This window comes from Nelusetta ayraudi, unplaced genomic scaffold, assembly GCF_046127955.1.
Source record: "Nelusetta ayraudi isolate G7.1 ecotype Tasmania unplaced genomic scaffold, CSIRO-AGI_Nayr_v1 ptg000082l, whole genome shotgun sequence".
NCBI classification, from domain to species: Eukaryota; Metazoa; Chordata; class Actinopteri; order Tetraodontiformes; family Monacanthidae; genus Nelusetta; species Nelusetta ayraudi.
Window position 1 is genome coordinate 1,745,078 of NW_027466132.1, and position 19,162 is coordinate 1,764,239.

Consider the following 19,162-nt stretch of genomic DNA (forward strand, 5'->3'; position numbering starts at 1 on the left):
TCCTCACTATTACTAAATGGTAAAAAAAAAAAAAAAAAAAAATGCATGGGGTGGGGGAGGGAAACACCAGTCTTCCAGCCTTAACCAACAGCATCCAGGTACAACAAACTGCAGCTGAGCAGGATCTACCCTAAAGGAACGCGGGTAGATTCATCCAACTACAACCCCCAGCTCTTCTGGAACGCTGGCTGCCAGCTGGTGGCGCTCAACTTCCAGACCATCGGTGAGTGACGATGAGGGACAAATCTTGACTCTAAAAATACTTTATAAAATGCATCCTGATTTATTTATTTTTTCGGAATTAAGGTTAATATTTGCTATTGTGCCCTTCCTCCACAGACTTGTCCATGCAGTTGAACCTGGGCATGTACGAGTACAACGGCAAATGCGGCTACAGACTCAAACCAGAGTTCATGCGGCGGCCGGACAAACATTTTGACCCGTTCACTGAGAGCACGGTGGACGGGATCGTAGCCAACACGCTGTCTGTGAAGGTGCGCCTCACCACTGATGTGACCGCATGAAACCTTGCCGCCTCAGCCATGCAGATTTCCTTATTTTTACCGTTCTTCTTCCTCCACTTTCAAGATTATTTCAGGCCAGTTTCTGTCCGACAAAAAAGTGGGGACGTATGTGGAGATTGACATGTTCGGCCTGCCGGTGGACACCAAGAGGAAAGCCTTCAAGACGAAGACGTCCCAGGGCAACGCCATCAACCCGGTCTGGGAGGAGGAGGCCATTGTCTTCAAGAAGGTCTGAGCCAGTCCTAACATACCGTAGTAACACTGTAATAACACTGTGTGTCATTACAGTTTGCTACAACAATATACAGTAGAACTATTTTGGGCACGATGTGAAATTCCAGTGGGATTTATATTGCAGCGCCATCATTCTGGTAAAGTATTGAGTGTCTTCTTTTACATTTTGCAGGTTGTTCTGCCCACACTGGCTTCATTGAGGATAGCTGTGTTTGAAGAAGGGGGGAAGTTCATCGGCCATCGGATCATTCCTGTGTCGGCCATCCGCCCAGGTGAGACTGGGCTGAGATCTGAGTTTTAACCAGGCATTAGTTTGTGTCATTTATAAAATGACACAAACTAATTAACCTTTTTCAGAGAGGTCTATAGTTTTGGATGACGTGTTGCTTCTTGGCTTGTAAACTGCTACTCTAATAACCATGCAGGTTTTCACTACATCAGCCTGAGGAATGAGAAGAACCAGGCTCTGACTTTGCCCGCGCTGTTTGTGTATGTAGAGGTGAAAGACTACGTCCCGGACACGTTTGCCGGTGAGTTGAAGGCAAACATGGCCTAAGTCACTGCAGCCTCTGAAAATGTAAAAAAATATATATACATAGATGTATATACATGTATATGTCGACCCCCCTCAGATGTCATCGAGGCCCTTTCCAACCCGATCCGCTACGTCAACCTGATGGAACAGAGAGCCAATCAGCTGGCTGCGCTGACTTTGGAGGAGGGAGGAGAGGAGGAGGGAGACAAAGAGGTCTGTCTGTCTGTCTGTCTGCAAGTACTCCAGCCTTTACTCTCAGGAATATAACAGTAGTACAAAGAGAATGGTAATCCTTTTAACTTCCTTAAAAACAAACAGTGTGAGTCACATGATGTTTTAATTTCCAAGCTACAGTTTAATGACTGCACGCATCACTAAAGGACATTTTTTTTTGAAAAAGCACTCAGTGCACATAATCAACTGTCTGCTTTCTCGAAAATTACTTATCAGTTTCCAGCAAGTGATGTCCCAGGAAGCGACCTTTGCTAATTAGCCATCAACATGACAGTAATTTCAGCACGGGAATAGTAGCTGTGACATGTTGACTTATGGCAGCTCCATGTGAATGAATGGAAGTGCAGTGGGCGAGGCGAGGCGGTCGCAGGGGTTAATGTGACTCGGGGATGCAGGAGGAGCCGCCAGGGTTATCTCAGGTCATAAGCACGAGGAGCCTGTTCCCGAGGGGCTGCTCTTATCTGATTTGCCAGCTGATAGGATTACCCTGGAGTATGGCCGACAGCGGGCCGCTGCACGCCGTCACCATAGCAACCAAGGAGGCAGGCCGCAGCCCCAGTAGGCGGAGGTGGTCGCAGCTAAGAGGCGGAGGTCTGACCAGCCTGACTGGGGCAGGCGGACCTCCTTTAAATTGAACCGAGGACAGTAATTAAAATCCAGGGCGCGATGCTGAGAGTGGGTTACCAAAGCTATGTTTACAAACTGTCCGTCAGTGACCAGGTGCAGCCCGAGGCCTTGGCGCCGTCAGTCGGGGAGCTCTCTAATCACCAGCGTGACTGTGTTTCCGACATCAAGGTGGAAGCAGGAAGTGACGCCCCGTCGGATGCCAAGGTGGACCAGAGGGCAGCGCTGACGGCAGAAAACGGACTGAGTCACACACCCATCATCGCCCCGAAACCACCCTCGCTGCTGGCTCACCAGCCCCAGTCTGCAGGTAACGGCAGAACAGCTCAAGTGCCACTTTCTGTCTGTACCCAATGGCGTATTTTTTTCAACTAAAAAAAAAAGGTTCAAATTATTGTAACTGTTCCTTTAAATGGCCATTTAACACCCATGCATGTTTTTGGCGACTAGGCTCATTGAAACCATCCGTGAAGACGGAAGACATCGTTCAGAGCGTCCTCACCGGTGAGATACACCTCTTCAGCATTTAGCCGTTCAGCCGTTAACGTGCGCAAAACTTTGCGTAATGTTTTCTGCCGCTCCACTACGACTTCATTCTTTATTTCAGAGTTGGAGGCTCAGACGCTGGAGGAGCTGAAGCAGCAGAAGGGCTTCGTCCGCGAGCAGAGGAAGCAGTACAAGGAGATGAAGGAGCTGGTGAAGAAACACCACCGCAAGACCAGCGAGCTCATCAAGGAGCACACGGCTCGGGTGTCGGAGCTGCAGAGCCAGCACCAGCGGCGGCGCTCCTCCGTGCACAAGAGCCACAAACGAGACGGTAAGAAAAGGTAGGTGGCCCTCATCTTCTCCACCTCTGACTAGTTTGTACTGCTTTTCCTCCAAACTCTGTCATTTTGATAATAAATTCACTTTATCAACACTCATATGTGGCATCATATCAGTCAACTCCCCAGGAATAGGAAATCTCTAATTCACGCTTGCTCCAATTTTGGTGTACGCTGAAACATGCTGTTGTGGAAATCTTTTGTGATGTCACAAAGGGCACGATACCTTTTTTTTTGTTATCTCACCCAGTTTAGCGACAATACCACTATGCTTGTTTTTCTTTCCAAATATGTGGAAGAAAACATCCGTTTTATCATTTAGCGAAAAAGAGTTTTTTGCAGTAAACTGTAAACGGACGGCTAAATGTGCGTTGTTGTTTTTTTGTTGTTGTTGTTCTTCTTCTTCTTCTTAGAGAAATAGAGAATTTTAGGGTTGTACAAGCTGAGCTAATTTGGGTCATACTTAAAGTTTCAATTAGGCACACTGGCCTGTTCAAATTATAAACACATTCAAAGACATTAGTAGAGTCTAATCTATTACAAGCAGTTCTCTCAGGTAATAACCCAAATAGTGTTTTTGCATCGGTTATTGCTCCTACCAGTTTGTCAGTCCCAAGCACTGCTAGTCAAGCAGAAGAGAAACAAGACGTGTCCAGAATAAGAATACAGGAGATAAGGCCTCTGCCAAACCACAGGGCTAGCTACACTCTGGGCCCCTCAGCGTCCAACGCACAGTAATCAGCATTCAGCACACAGCCCAGATTACAGTGCTGCGAGTGGCCGCTCGGCAGGCCACTGCAAGAGCCTGATAACAGCTTTCAGCCGTGTTACTTCCAGGTTCAAGATAAGGGCTGTGGCTAACGTGAAATTGTTTCATATAATGTAGATGTAGATCAGGATTTTTATGATACAGCTCGGCGAACTGCAGAGGGTCTGTGGAGGATAATAAAGTCTAGGGAGAGAAAAAAAAAAAGCTGCTTTGCTAGCCTGACCGACACACTTCACTTTGTGTCCGTCATGATTTATCTTTAAGCTACTGGGAATATATACCGTTTATATCAGCATATACACTACCAGTCAAAGGTTTGGTCACACCCTATGAATTTAACGTTGTTTCTTTCATTGTCATGACTATTGACACTGCGGTTTCTCACTGAAGGCATCAAAACTACGTATGGAATTATGTAGGAAACCATAAAAGTGTAAAGGGGATATCAGCTAGTAATACCTGCTGCTTCCACTTGATGGCTCTGTGGCATACTGTGCAGACAACTCACACTGGTTTCTATATAATTAAAAAACTGACAGATTATTCCCACAGATTGTGTGGTTGCATGAGCAATTCACCACAATTTCTTTTAGAGAGATGCATGATTGCGTTGCCCTTTAACAAGAAGCACCGTATATTAATTATTAATTTGCAGACTTGTGTGTGTGTGTGTGTGTGTGTGTGTGTGTGTGTATGTGTGTGTGTTTTTGTGCGCGCGCGGTGAAGTCGGTCCGAACAGTCGCTGTCCGCCCTGGACCGGGAGCTGAGTGAGCTGGAGCAGGAGTGCACCCAGAGGCTGGCCGAGCTCAAGGAGCAGCAGCAGCAGCAGCTCCTCACGCTGCGCCAGGAGCAGTACTACAGCGAAAAGTACCAGAAGAGGGAACACATCAAGCAGGTGACCACACCAGAGACCACACACACACTCAAAGAAATCAGCGCGTGCAAATGTCCTGATTTATATATAACCAATGTTGCCAACGATGGCAAGAATCAGTGCTCCAGTATACAAAACAACATAAAAATAAAAAAAATAAACTCAATACAGCTCAATAGAATTGCAATCCTGCCTTGACTTGCGTTGGACTGGATAAAAAAAAACAAAACGCAAAGTCGAGGCTGAGGCAAGCGAAACCCGATGAATCATGTCAGGCAAAATAATTATTCCCGGCAGTGATTGTGCCACTTGTGCCCATGTTCCTAATGTGTGGCATGGAAAAACAAATAACTTCTGCCCTGTTACACAATGAGCACAGCTCAGGTGTGAGCGAGGTTTTGATTCGAGCGGCAGACAGCACACTCATTGGCTTGGTTACCTTCAACACCTCCTCATATATTAATTAAGCTTGAAGGGAGATAGCAGCCAAAACAACAGAGATTTTGAATGACATAATCTTGCAGAATCATAACTCTCTCTCTCTCTCTCTCTCTCTCTCTCTCTCTCTCTCTCTCTCTCTCTCTCTCTCTCTCTCTCTCTCTCTCTGTCTCTGTCTCTGTGTCCACCTAGCTGGTTGAGAAGCTGACCACAATAGCAGAGGAATGCCAGAGCGCCCAGCTGAAGAAGCTCAGAGACATCTGTGAGAAGTAAGAACGTCTCCACATATGCACGCGCCAGCATCAGTCGACGTCCTCAAGACGAACGCAATGAGGGCGTTCTGGGTTTGCCTTCACCTCTCCTCTCTCGCCCTCCCAAGGGAAAGGAAGGACCTGAAGAAGAAGATGGACAAGAAGCGGCAGGAGAAGATCAACGAGGCCAAATCCAAAGACAAGAACGTGACTGAGGAGTAAGCGCTGTGTTGCTGTGATTGTGTCTGGCCACTAGATGGCACTAAACACCAAAGATTTACCGCTATTGGGTCCGCGCTCCTTTTAACTCTGACTGTGGTTGACACTTTGGCCCGCAGGGAGAAGCTGGAGATCAGCAGATCGTTTGTCAATGAGGTGGTGCAGTACATCAAACGGGTAAGACCGTGTTTGGCTTTAGCCTGTAGGAGAATAATGAACCTTTGGCATCTCCAAAAAAGACATTTGTTTCAATGTGTGTGTGTGTGTGTGTGTGTGTGTGTGTGTGTGTGTGTGTGTGTGTGTGTGTGTGCAGCTGGAAGATGCACAATGTAAACGGCAGGACAGACTTCAGGAGAAGCATAAGGACATCCGGCAGCAGATCTTGGATGAAAGGCCGAAGGTGAGTCCCTTGCCAGAGAAAGAGTCTCAGTGTTGTTTATTTGTATGACAATTGTTGTTTTGTGTGGTGCACGTTGTTACCACATGGACCCTCCAGGAGTGAAATAATTACTTCAATACAAATGACGTGATTTTTTTTTTATTCAAAGTTTTTCACCCCTGTGTTATCAGCCTCGCACAGTGCTCCATTCGCACCAGTGGTGTAAGAGGTAGTTCAGTGTCTCCTGAAGCGTTACTTCTTTCACCCCCCCCGTCGGTTGCACCGTTGCCAAGTTTTCCAGTGAGAATTTAATTATTGGCTGACGTTGCAGCTGGGTGTCTGCCGGCGTTCAGCAGAAGTATGCCGGTAATCGAGGCCCCCTGTTATACCAATTACCACGGTTTTGTTCCTCATCCTGGATACCAGTAGAGGAGCCTTGCGTGGTTGATTATCCAAAAGACTTTCCAGATATCCTGAAATCAGCGTAATTAGGCCCCTGTTTACAGCCTGCAGCAAAAAAAAAAACTGTGAAACTGAGACTTTGTTTGTTGGATCTTCCACATGTTTGGAAGGAGACAAAAACAAAGCGATATCGGAGGATGGTTGGCCTGGCTGCGAGTGTTGTCATCCACCCAGGAGAGGTATCAGTTCCCTTTGCGACATCACAAACGGGTGTAACGGGTTCTCCCGGAAAGGTGAGAACAAAGGAAGTAAATCCTGGACTTTTCTTCATTCAGGGAAGTTCACTGACAGGCTGGAGGAACATTTTATTCTCGGAAATCGATGCAAGTCCTTTAAGCGCATCGCATCATTAGTAATGAATGCCAAAGGGGGACTGCAGTGCAAGGGGACGCAGTGAGAATTATACTGATTATTATGGATTCTCGTGCTGCGGACAGATGTGTTGTTGCCGCGCTGCCGTATAATTAGATGTTGTCCGCATAGCAGGGCAGCCTAACGTCATAGCGGGAGCGACAGATTGGCCAGTGTGTGCCGAGATCACAGCTCAGTGGGACTGCAAGGTGTCTGCGCGTCCTTGAAAGAGAAGGGGGGGGGGGAATCACGAAACCAACTTGAGAGCGAAAGAAAAAGAAAAAACATCAAAAATGGTCCATTAAATGACTTCAGCAGTAGATTCGTTTTGAAATTGTAAAAAAAAGACAAACACTCAATTTGTATGAGTTTCTTTGATAAGGCAGAGCTTAACTGTTTCATAATTCTAGCATGGAATGTAAAGTAGAATGTGAGATGTCATCGTGTAATGTGTGTGTGTGTGTGTGTGTGTGGGTGTGTGTCGTAAAAAAAAAAAATCCTCCTCCGCTGCAGCGACCCGGTCAAAGTGCTTCCTGCCGCTCAAGGTGACCGTCGCTTTTTTTTACCGAGGTTGTAAAACCTTGATCGCTTTGAATAGAGTGAGAGCTATGAGGGGCGGAGGGTGGGGGGGGGGAAGTAAAGAATGAATGTGCCGCGCTGCCACCCACTCTGATGGTGACATCTCCTTGTTCCTCCAGGAGCTGCGTGTGTAGGAGGAGGTGCAGCGCCGGCACCCAGTCACACTCCTTAGTATTCAGGTCATTTACATTTTCTCTGAAAGCCGCAGGAAGAGGAAGTGGTGACACTCGAGGGCTGCGCGAGTGGCAGCGCCTTCAGTGTCGGGATGTGATTGTGTTTGCCTTGTTGATCTGCTTGTTGCGTGAATTATTTTTTGCGTAAATTGGGCTGCGCTTTTTCTAAATTTGGCAAAGAGCCCGAAAATCGAGTCGACTCAACACCTGATTTGCAGTCAGATTAGACGGTGAAACGATTTAGGCTCAATCCCTCTCTTACCTCTACCTACTTCTGCTCTATTTGTATTGTAAGTTCAGCCTGATGGCTATACAGTGGACAGTTTGGCTGGAGAAAAAAAAGTAACCGGACTGCAGAGTCGCAAATCGAATCGCAGAGGGCGGCATTTCCACAATGGACACCTGTTGGATGGAATTCTTTTCATCCGTGAAATCCCAGAATGGCTGCATGGTTTCGAAAATCGCCATCAGACCCCGAATCCCTGAGTGGATGTATTTTCGGGGAACTCTTCCTTGAATGAATGTGAAGAACCAACTACTAGCTGCTATCAGCACTGTTCTGTCCAGAACCTCCACATCATTACAAAAACTGCAATTCCAGGTTGGCTTGAACTCACTCGGCTGCTCCTCGCTCCCCCTGCAGGCTGGAACACACGGCTCGACTGTAACTCGATTCCGGCCGCTTTCTTTCTTTCTTTTCCTTCCCAGCTGTGTGTGATAGAATCAGGAAATGTCACTGGACTAATCGCTTGAACCTCAGAGTGCTCTGCGGGAGCCGGGATGAATACGATGCATTGTGAACCACTTGTGCAGGCGACCCTTTGATTTTTTTTTTTTTTTTTTTCTCTCTCTCTGAATGCGCTCCATTCACCGTTGTTCCGAGCAGCCGCGGCTACATTTCAGGATTTCGGGCGAGTGGGAAGCCCTGTTAATTTCGTCTTTGGATGACGATAATGGGCAAACATGCACATGCAAAAAGGAGTAAGAGGCAGGATGTGGAGGGCACTGGCTCGAGAAAAAAAAAGATACTCCTTTCAAACACTCGCGCATGTGTGGTCAAGGATAACTGATAACTATCAGTTACTGTGAGTAGCAAATATCAGCTTCCTCTTAGTGTGACGACCGCAGGAAGCGTTCAAGAGATTAGCAGGGATGCTGCAGAGGTTTTTTGATTTGTTTTTTGTTTTTCACCGCAAAAGAAGAACAAACAATACTTTTATCCACTTTCTCACACTTTTGACCGAAATTTTGTAAAACAGCACAGCACATTGCGTCTTCTGGTGCCTTGAACAACCAGTTGCTGACTGGCTCGACTGGTCGTAAAAACAACTGTTTCAAAAACGTCCGTCTGTTTGTCTGCTTGACATCCCAAGTTCTTTTCAAAGCCTTGGCTTTGCTCTTTGTTTGCTGTGGGCTCTTTCCCAGCTTTGGCTCATACGTCAGAATATTTCTATAGGAAATGTTTTTTCGTAAAACTCACCACTCTCCCTCTTTTAAAAAGTGTTTACTGTGACTAAATCCTGCGGCATTTTTTTTCCACCTTTCCGAGAATACTAAACTATATCCCGGTGTTGAATAAGGCTTAAATAACAATTACTTTTTATTTATTGATTTTTTTTTTTTTTTTTTTACAGCTTCTCAATTCTAAGAGGTTTGAAAACATGCTCTTGCCTTTCAAGGACTTTTTCTAACTCAAGTCGAGGCGGGGGGAAAAAAAAAAAGGGAAAGAAAATCATCGGATGAAAAGAGTGAGTCAGAGCTGCGCTGTTCGGATCGGGGCAGGAGGCATATGGGGCCGAATTGCACAAATGACAATTCCTAGTCATCCTTTCACATGCACGCACCTTGCTTCTCTTTTTTCTCTTTCCTGTGAAAGCAAGTGTGAAGCAAAGAGAAGGCAATATGTTTGGCTCAGCGTGCGTCGGTGGAGGTGTTGGAGTGGTGCGAATGTGTGTTCTTCGGTGAAAGCCGGCCAATTATGTCTCACTGGGAAAGACAATCTAAGCTTATCTCCCTTTTTTTTTACCAAAAGTAAATCTGTATGTGTACATATACACGCATACATACATATATTTTGAAAGTTTTTTTTTTTTCACAATGAGGGAAAAATCCCGGGCGGTTGTCATGGCAACTCAGGTCCGCCCATCTGCTCTCTCACCTCCCCACCTCTCCCGTCGTCTTCCTGCCCTCCTCGACTCTCTGCAATCTGTCAGGTTGGAACCGTACGTGCGCTCGTGACGCAGTCGCGGCAAAGGTAACTGTTGACGAACTGAATGGGAGCGGCGGTGGGAAGCAAACAGAACTGCAGTTGAGTTAAAGGTCCCTTCCGCTCCGTTGTCTCTCTCCTCTCTCTCTCTCTCTCTCTCTGAGTGGTCGACGCTGGGTCGGCCGCTGTGTTCCCACTTTGATCTGCATCATCTCTGCCTGGCAGGGGAGCATCAATACTGCACTTGTGTCACTCACACACACACACACACACACACACACACACACACACACACACACACACACACACATATGTGCGTGTGCGTGCAAGCGTGCAGTACCCACAGGGCACACTGAGTGCAGGACAGAGGCAGCAAAGTAAAATCCGTTGTCAAAGTGCAGACGTCACATTACGTACAAGTGCAGTGCCCTTAGTAAGCCTAATGCGACAAAGCTACATGCTAATTTTGGAGAAAATGTCAACACAACCAAAGCTATCCAAAACACAATTTTAGCGAAAAGCTGCCGCAACGTCACAACGGTAAAGTGCAATTTTGGCAACTTTAGCCTAGCTAGCTTTGGAAGACTGTTTCAGCGCAGCATGACAAGGTGCAAGTTATCTGTCACATCGGCGCTGGAGCACGCTGAGATCGGCGGCGAGCACATTTCACAGCTAACCCTCCCCTGTGAACTTGTCCTTTTAGGGAAAACACTCATTACTGTACATGCGTGGCGGAGGTACAGAGGAATGTTTTCACAAATTCCTGGACCTGAAGGGTCGAGAAAAAAAAAATCCTGCAGAGCAACAGAATGAATTATTCTGAGAGGAGTCGGGGAAAGGGCACTGACAGACACTCGTACACACACACACACACACACACACACACACACATATATGTACTACACAGAGAGAAATATGGATGGAAGATGAAAAAGGAGTAGTCGGTGTATACAGAGCCGCTGCTGCCTCTCACTTTCATTAACCGTGCGTTTCCCTCCTGCACATCTTTACGGCCTCGCTTCATTTTAATGCTGATACAGTGGAAAGAATTTAAATGAAGTGATGGCACTCAGACAAGCCACCCTCTCTGTCTTTTAAACACACACACGAGCACTCACAGATACACAGCGTTCATGCCTCGCGCACTCCTTCTTTTTCCTAGAAAGCCCTATAATTCTGTCTGAGTGGCGACCCCTGTCTATCTAAGCAGAGGAGCCTCGGTTTTGGCCTAAATAGGCTGTGAGTATAGAGGCTGTATGGTGTACAGTCAGGGGAGACACACACACACACACACGTTACAATGTCTTGAGGTCTTTTTTCTAACATTAGAGGTGAAGAAGATGTTTCTTTTGACGTGTTTTTATCGATCATTTTTAAATGTCTAACTATCGCTCTAATTCTTATGGTCTAATAATATGCAAAAGGACCAATTGCCAATAGTATTTCTGCCACCCTGTCACTGAAATCCACCGAAATGAGAAGAGAAAGAAAAACAAACAAGCAAACAAGCATTTTAATCAGCTCCTTGTGACATTACGTAGGGTCCTGATACTGTATCTCTGCCAGGTTAGTGGCGACACCAGCAGTATGTCCCCCCCCCCCCCCCCCCCCTCAGGTGTGACCACAACAGCACAATAAAGCCTCAGATTTAGTAGGAAGCCAAGGATTTTGCTGCAGTATATAGATATAATGCTGTTTTCCTGAACTGAGGCAACTTTTTGGGAGGGGGGGGTGTAATCAATTATGCACGGCTGCTCCACCGGTCCATCAAAGATGGAAAATAAAAAATATATATATGCAAACGGCTATAATATGGGATCATTACATAATTTGTCATTTTTACATTGTGACAGTAATGACACATTGCGGTTGCCAGCGCCACACAGTGCGGCCGCGGAGCTGGAGTGTTCCCGGTTTGAGGCTTTCTGCTGCAGCAGGAGGAGTTATGTCACGGCTCAAAGCAAAGAATTAATTTGGCTCTTCGGAGGCCTCCTCGGCTTCCCCTGATAGCTCCTCAAAATGAGGACAGCTGGTGAAGAAGGTCACGGAATGCTGTATTTTAAGAAAGGCACAAGAGTGTGTGCGTGCGTGCGTGCGTGCGTGCGTGCGCGTGCGTGCGCGCGCGCGCGCGTGTGTTGACAGATGACAGTTCTTGAGACCAGAGATGGAAGACGAGATAAAGGGTGCCGGCGGTTTGGCGACTTCCTGATGGCCTCACAGACGCAGACTGGTGCCAACCCGCAGACAGTGAGAGGCGGCACTACCAGCACTGCCAGCAATGCCAGCGCTGCATTTGCTAGGAATTCGGCGCCGCTTTTTCACTTTCATTCTGGCATGGCTCTTTGTCACTCATTGACTTACTGCACTGCATCCTGTGACTGTGGTGGCTGTGTGGAAATGACAAGCACACAAGAAACAGACAGACCTCGAAGGTTTGGTTCGCCTCAGATCTTTGTTGATCTCGGCTTTAGTGAGATTCCCGTGTCTGACTGTAACCCTTCTGAAGTTTTACAGTATATTGGACAGTGTTCCAACGCCATACATTCATTCATTCATTTTCCATACCCGCTTAGTCCCGAGCTCAGGGTCACGGGGGTCTGCTGGAGCCTATCCCAGCTGTCTTAGGGCGAAGGCAGGGTGACACCCTGGACAAGTCGCCAGTTCATCGCAGGGCCACATAGACACAGACAACCATTCACACTCACATGCACACCTACGGACAATTTAGAGTGTTCAATTGACCTCACATGCATGTTTTTGGAGTGTGGGAGGAAGCCAGAGAACCCGGAGAGAACCCACGCAGACACAGGGAGAACATGCAAACTCCACACAGAAAGGTCCCAGGTCCGGGCCCCGGAATCGAACCCACGACCTTCTTGCTGTGAGGCAGCAGCACTAACCACTGCGCCACCGTGTCGCCCCCAACGCCATACAATTTACAATAAGACTACTGGTCGCCATGTATTTCAAAGTGCTCAAATGTGAGAGACGACACCATATCGCTGAAGCGGCGTCATTCAAATCTCAGCCGTCCCTTTTCAAAAAAAATGTGCAACAATGTGTTTTAGCCAGAATTTCTTATAGCCTCCAAGATGTGTATAACCAACACACAGAGTATGGAGATGTATATTTGATCACATGGCCACCATAGGCTTTCCATTGGATTGGCACTGGGTGGAATGTCCCTCCTTGAAAGTCCAGCACTTTTAAACTCCAGAATGGTTTCACGGGTCAGGAAACATCTTGAGAGCTTTCAAAAAATGTTCCACAGCAGTTGGGGTTTATTTACAGTTCACGGCCAACTGTCCCCTGAAAGCTTTTGACGCAGGCTTCTTTCACAGATAGGAGTAGCAGATCTTTCTGCCCGCCACTCTTTGATATCTCCCAGCCCTCTAAACTGTCCCCTCAGTGAACAGCAAACTCCCGGCTCAGTCCGTCCTGCAGCTGTGCCTTTTCCCTCCTGAGTGCGACACTAACACAAACCCTGCATACAGATTCGTTCAACTTTACGGTTGGCCCAGCAGCCGCTCAGTCTCTCCTGTCTCCTTACCTCCATCCGTTCCTTCACCGGACGGCAGAAAGATGATCAGGATCATAGATCAGGAGGCGCGGTAGCAGCCTTGGGCCGGCAAAACTTGTTGGGCAAAAGGCGGCAGACTAACACACAAACACACACATGCATGCATGCATGGTGGGCCGACTGTCCCGCCCTTAAGTAGGTCATGCACAGCGCAGGGCTGGGAGGCTGGGAGGCTGGGAGGCTGAGAGGCAGAGCTGTGGTGACTCTTTGGCCATCTGGTTGTGATGTGCAGGATGTCCGCTCCGTGAGACCCGCCGAGAGAGCGGCAAGTGAAGTAAAGACAGGACACACAAAAAGGAGGGGTGGGGAGGAGATGGGGGGACCATTCTGCAGAAGGTGACCCTCGTCTGTATGCAACTCACACCCACTAGACAGACAACATTTTGGAGCATCAAAAATAGCAGCCAGTAGTGTCGTGGTGCAAGGAGTTTTAATTAGCTGGGTTTTTTATTACATTGCAAAGACATGTATCATGTTGGAATTACACATCATATGACAGAAAGTAGGGTTAGTAGAAACCCATGCATTTCTTTCGTAGCATTAAAAATTGGAAGCAGGGAGACCACTGGCAGAAATGCACACTCGTTGGCATTTATGCAATGCTGAAAAATGCACTATTGATTTTTGCCACAGGTCTTGTTTTTTTACGTCTCCCCCCCCCGACTTATTTTTATTTGCAGCGCCCTCAAATTAAATGGTCGTTGCGTCTCATAAACTGAAGTGGTGAGTGCAGAACATTGGCTGATAGTCCTTGACCTTCGTCTCACCTCCCCTCCTTCAATTCTCTTGAGTATTTTTTGGACTGCTCCAAAGCAAAGTGTCTTGGCAGCGGTGCATTTGATAGCTGAAATAATAATAAGAGATGCCTTTTCTTTAAAGGCCTCTCACATCAAGTATTATTCACTCAATGAGAAAACTTCACAGAAATTAGAGGCTTGAATCATTTGATGTTTTCTTTTTCTTACTCCAATTTTATGAAAAAGTTAACCAAAACAAACTGTTCTTCAAAACAGTCCTTTGTGATGTCACAGAGGGCGCTGGTATCGCGAACAGGCTTGTTAGACCCCAGAAAGCTGTTTGACACAATTTTGATTGAAAAGCGCCTCGGGTAAGCTAAAGCATCCTTGAGACCAACTCTGGGTTATAACTCTGAACTATTTTAAATCACAACCGCTGAAATCAATGTGAGATCCCCAGACTGCAGTAGATATGGATTTTTTTCAGACTCACTGCATGGATCCAATCTTTTCGGTTTCCCATCAAGCTTTATGAGAATTTCACTTCATTCTCACACTTCAGCTTTACGTCGGCGCGTTGTTGCAGAAAAGGTTGCAGATGATTTGTGGCCTCGCTGTGCATATTGACGTTCCCGTGTTTACTTTTGGTTGTCAGTCAAGAAAGTATTCACGTTGTCAAAGGTCTTTCAGGTGCGTAACGGACGCTCCTTCGATCCTCTCCCGTGGCCTTAAAGGTGTGCTCAATATCTCTTAGTGCCGACGTGACCATATCGAGCTGCGAGACTCTGACACCGTTCACTTTGGCAGATTTTTCTTTTAATTACTGCTCTCCCGTGGGAGCCAGCCGAGTAGTTAAACAGAGAAATCAGCATTACAGCAATTATTGGCTCACAATGAAATGAATACAATCTCGTCATCTGTAATCATTGGGGGTGTCTATGCCTGGGAGAAAACACATTTCTCCTTTCATTCCTCAGTGGGATGAGGGGGTGGTGGAGTCCTTGAATGCAGCCAGGGAGATCATCGTTAATTCCTTTTAGTGATCCCAGGTATTTTCCGCACTGTCAGTATTTTGTGACAGATGGAACAGTGAAATGTGTACAGTTTTGATTTTTGCGCTGCTGCTGTAATCAACATCTTAATGTAAACTCTTTGTCTGACGGTTTGAAAAATGTGAAAATGGCCGCTTTGTGTTCCCCTCTGGACTTAAAAGTGCATTAGCCTCTTTATCTTATCAAAGGGAAGCGGTATCAGGGAGCCTTTTTTTTCTGTGCAATCGTTCTAGCGTCAAAAACATTAAACTGACAGACGTGGTGACTATCTGGTGAACACAGCAAAGCCTTTGGCAGCCAAAGACTGGAATTTGTCCCTCGGGAGCAGGTGGAAATCAAAATGGAGCTGAAATCAAAGTGACTGTTGGGCCAACATTTGTCAGTTTGGCACAGACGGGACTCAATAAATGTCTGTGGTATCGAAGGAACCCTGTGGATAGCAATGCGGCAGCTGGCCATGGAAACACAGCTCACGTTGAAAAAACAGAGAGTTCAAACTAGTGGAGGTAGATCTGGCCATTGGCTCCGCTTTCAGTTTAATAGACAGCATATGTGGTGTCATGAATCTAGTAAAATTGTTAGTAGCATTTTGTCCTTTTGCATAAAGGAATAGCTCTCATGTCCTAAAGCAAGAACAACAGCTGAAAGTTACGGAAGACTTTTACGGTCTAAGCCAGATGCTAATTGGTCCTCCTATTGTCAATTGTTTCTATTTTATAGTTTTTGTAATAGATCAAAATCAAATTAAATATGAAGCAATGTTAACAAGCCAGACAAACTGACTGGGCAAGCCTCTTTTTCCGAGAACTACCTGAGGCAATGTTGCAAAGTTGCCTCTGATATTTTTTTTTTTCATTTTCTCTTTACATAAACCATACTTGGCAATAACAAGACGCATGTGTAAGTAGCTGGTAAACACTCAGATCAATGTGATATTTTGCCTTTGTGTACACAGGAAATGTCAGGTGTTCATCATTGAGTTTCAGCAGCGTGCTTTTTAACCTGTGGGCCTGTCCTCGGTTGACCGATGAGTTCAACTGGCTGTTCAGGGCAACGTTACATACGTGAAACCGGGGAAAGCAGCTGCTATTTAGTTTCATATTTGTCACTCTATCCACTGGCAAGCATGACTAGCCTGTTAAAAGTTGCTGTGCTCCAAGCTGTACACTTATGCTAGCTAGTGGAGGACACTAAAATACACTGAAAGTGTTGTTCCAAATAGTGCACTGCCAATTTGTACTTTTCGGAAGTGACTGCTTGTTTATTTTCTTTATCTTAAACTAATACTACTATTGCTGCTCCTACTGAGCAATGGTAAAGAAGATGATTCGAAACACATGATCCAAACTCATGCTGCAACGTGAATATCTGACTTTTTCTGCGCTAGTATGGCAGCAACTATTGTAACTTATTGTATTTCTTCCCAAAGGAGAACTAAAACCAAACTTTGTCTTGTTCACCTCTGTAGCTACAGAGCGATCTGGACCAGGAGTACCAAGACAAGTTTCGACGGCTACCCGTGGAGATCCAAGAGTTTGTTCAGGACAGCAGCAAGGCCAAGCTAAGTGACGATGGCCTGCACGGAAAGCTCGCCGCTTCCTCCACATCGGAGAAACTCAACCACAAGGCGTCGCAGTCGGAGGACGACACAGAGGAGGGCTCGTCGGAACGGGTGTACGACACATCCCTCTAGGGGGCGCTGCCTCTTGCGGCTTCGCCTCACACAGGGGACACTGACTGTTGGATATTATTCAAGGATAAGACTGACTCAACTTTGGTTCTAGTGTTGACCTGTGGCAGGATTAAGTTGAATTCTGAGCCTAGATTGGTAAGTACAGGACCTCTCTGTGGAGAGCGCAGTCTTGTCTGGAAACTAAAGTGTGATGTATGTGGTCAGTTTATGTGTACGTGTTCTTGTGTGTTCCCTTTATGTTGTCTTTCCTGGTACGCTCATCAGATGTGTCGCAGCCACAAACTACTTGCAGAAATCGACTTACTTGAATATTTGCACAGAGAAAGAGTCGTTTTATTCATAAATTTTTCCGACGTCACAATGTCAACAGTTGTGGTCGTCGATTGAGGTGTGCGTTGCCAAGCTTATGCGTTCGCTCTGTCGTTTAAGTGGAGACGTTTTTTCCAGAAAAAAAAAAAAAACAGCGTAGTAAGATTCAAAATCCTCGGTCTTTGTAATATTTTGATTTACGATTACATATTTGCACTGAATGCTCACTAATTGTCTATGTAACTCTTACTTTGAAACCTGAGGCACTGGTGGCTTGCTGGTTCTCAACGTTGTTCTCACAGAACTAGGCCTACGTCCATCCATTTTTTTTAAACCATTGTTTGGTTTCTACAATGTTTTGCATGGCGATATTATGCAGTGCTCGATCATTCTTGTTTTGGATATTTTTTAATCAGTGAAGGGAAAGTGTGTTGTACAGTATTTTCGTGTTTTAGAAAAACTGTAGCTCTGTAGCGAGGAATTAAATGTTATTATATTTTTTTTGGAGGGGGCACATTTGGACTAAGTCTGTCACAGTTGTCAGTAGCCTTACACGATGTCAGATACAACAGACTTTTAAGTATGTGTTAATCTGAAAGACTTTGTGCTAAACCTAACTTTGTTTTTAAAAGTTGAACCAATATGCCAGCGTAACAGAAGAGAAAACTAATTACATAACAGGACGTAGGCTTGCTGAAGCAAAACCTGCACATTTTTCAACCAATGCAGTTTATTCTCTGTTGCTCAAGATGCTAATTTCCTTTTCAATCCAGTTGTTTTTGAAGTAGAACTTTTAACCAAGGCATAGTTCCAGGACTAACAATTGTGTAAGAGGATCTATTGCCTCTGATTGTGTTGGACTTGGGGTTCTCTTTTCGTGTCAAACACCGATTCACCTTCCATTCTTGCATACTGGGACAATGACAGTGGTCCAGTTAAATAGCTTAGCCAGGCTATTACCGTATTTCAACTTAACCGTGCATGCAAGCGTACAGAGTAGCATCGTAATGTAAGACAAATGGGACCAAATTTAGGAAGAACGCACCTTTAGGTGGAACTAAAACAGTCCTGGCGGGATTTCTGAACCGGGGGAGAGGATCCCGACGCAGCTTTGCAGACGTGGCCTCCTTCTTTAACTGGTTCATTGTGTACCGACAAGGGAATGCGCGTGCAGCTCTTGTGTACACAGAGCAGATGCCCCGGAACCACTGGAAATAAGTCACCCAGTGACATTATTCTCAATGCTCACCCATAGTTGGTAGCTGTGGTTCGAGGTTGGGGAATAGTTCAGATGTGTGTAAACGGGTGCCAAACTCCGTTTACATCTGTCAAACACACCCGAGTTGACTGGACTGTTTCCCTCTTTCGCCAACACAGAGTCTCATGTGGCAGCCATGTGAAAGTGCTCATGACACTTAAACCCAAGTGACAATTTAACCCATGGGTCGTAGGATGTCGTACACTGTGCAAGATGAGGAATGGCGAGATTACAACTTGACGTGTAAGGGCAAACTGTTTTTTAAAAAAAACAAAAAAAAAAACGAAGAAAAAATAACATGAAAAGGAAAAAAAAAAAAAGATATTGTTGTGAGAGTCCTGTGCCTTTGAGTAGGGTTTGCCTTGTTTGATGTTGAATGTGTGAAATGCATTGTTTAATTTACCATGATATTATGCGTAATATGCTATATGAAGGTGTCCGATATTGAATAGGCCGTGTGCACTTTTAAGTACAGTAACACTACTGAGAAAAGCTTGTGATGAGCAGTATTTGACATGTGTCTCGCAAGGTAGGCGGGACATCCTCTTTATTTTTATGTTTTTAATTTTTTTTTTTTGCGTGTGTTTTGCACCACTTTATTTACTAGCCCCTCCCCCATTAACTTAGGTAAATGCACTCTGTAAATGTAAATGTATGTATGACATAAAAGGACAAAACATGACATTGATTTTGAAGAAAAGAAAAACCATAGTGTAAATGAAAATGTACCTGTAATTACAATAAATGTGGCTATTATTGTAATTTGCTGGTTTCCGACTTGTCTGTCTTTTTGATTTGTCACAATGTCTGTCAGTTTGGTTTTCACTCTCATTTTTCCATTTCACACTAGTAGGTGT

The 19,162-nt window shown here is 45.6% G+C and overlaps 1 protein-coding gene across 2 annotated transcripts in view; it reads left to right on the forward strand.

Annotated features, from left to right (window-relative positions):
- Window positions 1-19,067, forward strand: part of plcb1l (phospholipase C beta 1-like) — a 91,674-nt gene extending 72,607 nt beyond the window's left edge. Inside the window, exons 19-33 of one of the 2 annotated variants that reach the window (XM_076044753.1) lie at window positions 99-223; window positions 340-494; window positions 589-753; window positions 931-1,030; window positions 1,184-1,288; window positions 1,391-1,506; window positions 2,323-2,461; window positions 2,602-2,655; window positions 2,759-2,978; window positions 4,471-4,639; window positions 5,249-5,325; window positions 5,436-5,525; window positions 5,646-5,703; window positions 5,840-5,926; window positions 16,514-19,067. In XM_076044753.1, coding sequence (XP_075900868.1) covers window positions 99-223; window positions 340-494; window positions 589-753; window positions 931-1,030; window positions 1,184-1,288; window positions 1,391-1,506; window positions 2,323-2,461; window positions 2,602-2,655; window positions 2,759-2,978; window positions 4,471-4,639; window positions 5,249-5,325; window positions 5,436-5,525; window positions 5,646-5,703; window positions 5,840-5,926; window positions 16,514-16,738 — 1,885 coding nt within the window. In that variant the 3' untranslated portion in view covers window positions 16,739-19,067. Of the gene's footprint in view, window positions 1-98; window positions 224-339; window positions 495-588; window positions 754-930; window positions 1,031-1,183; window positions 1,289-1,390; window positions 1,507-2,322; window positions 2,462-2,601; window positions 2,656-2,758; window positions 2,979-4,470; window positions 4,640-5,248; window positions 5,326-5,435; window positions 5,526-5,645; window positions 5,704-5,839; window positions 5,927-16,513 lie in introns of those variants that run through there. The other variant, XR_012928894.1, reaches the window with a different exon arrangement.
- The last annotated feature ends 95 nt before the right edge of the window (window positions 19,068-19,162 follow it).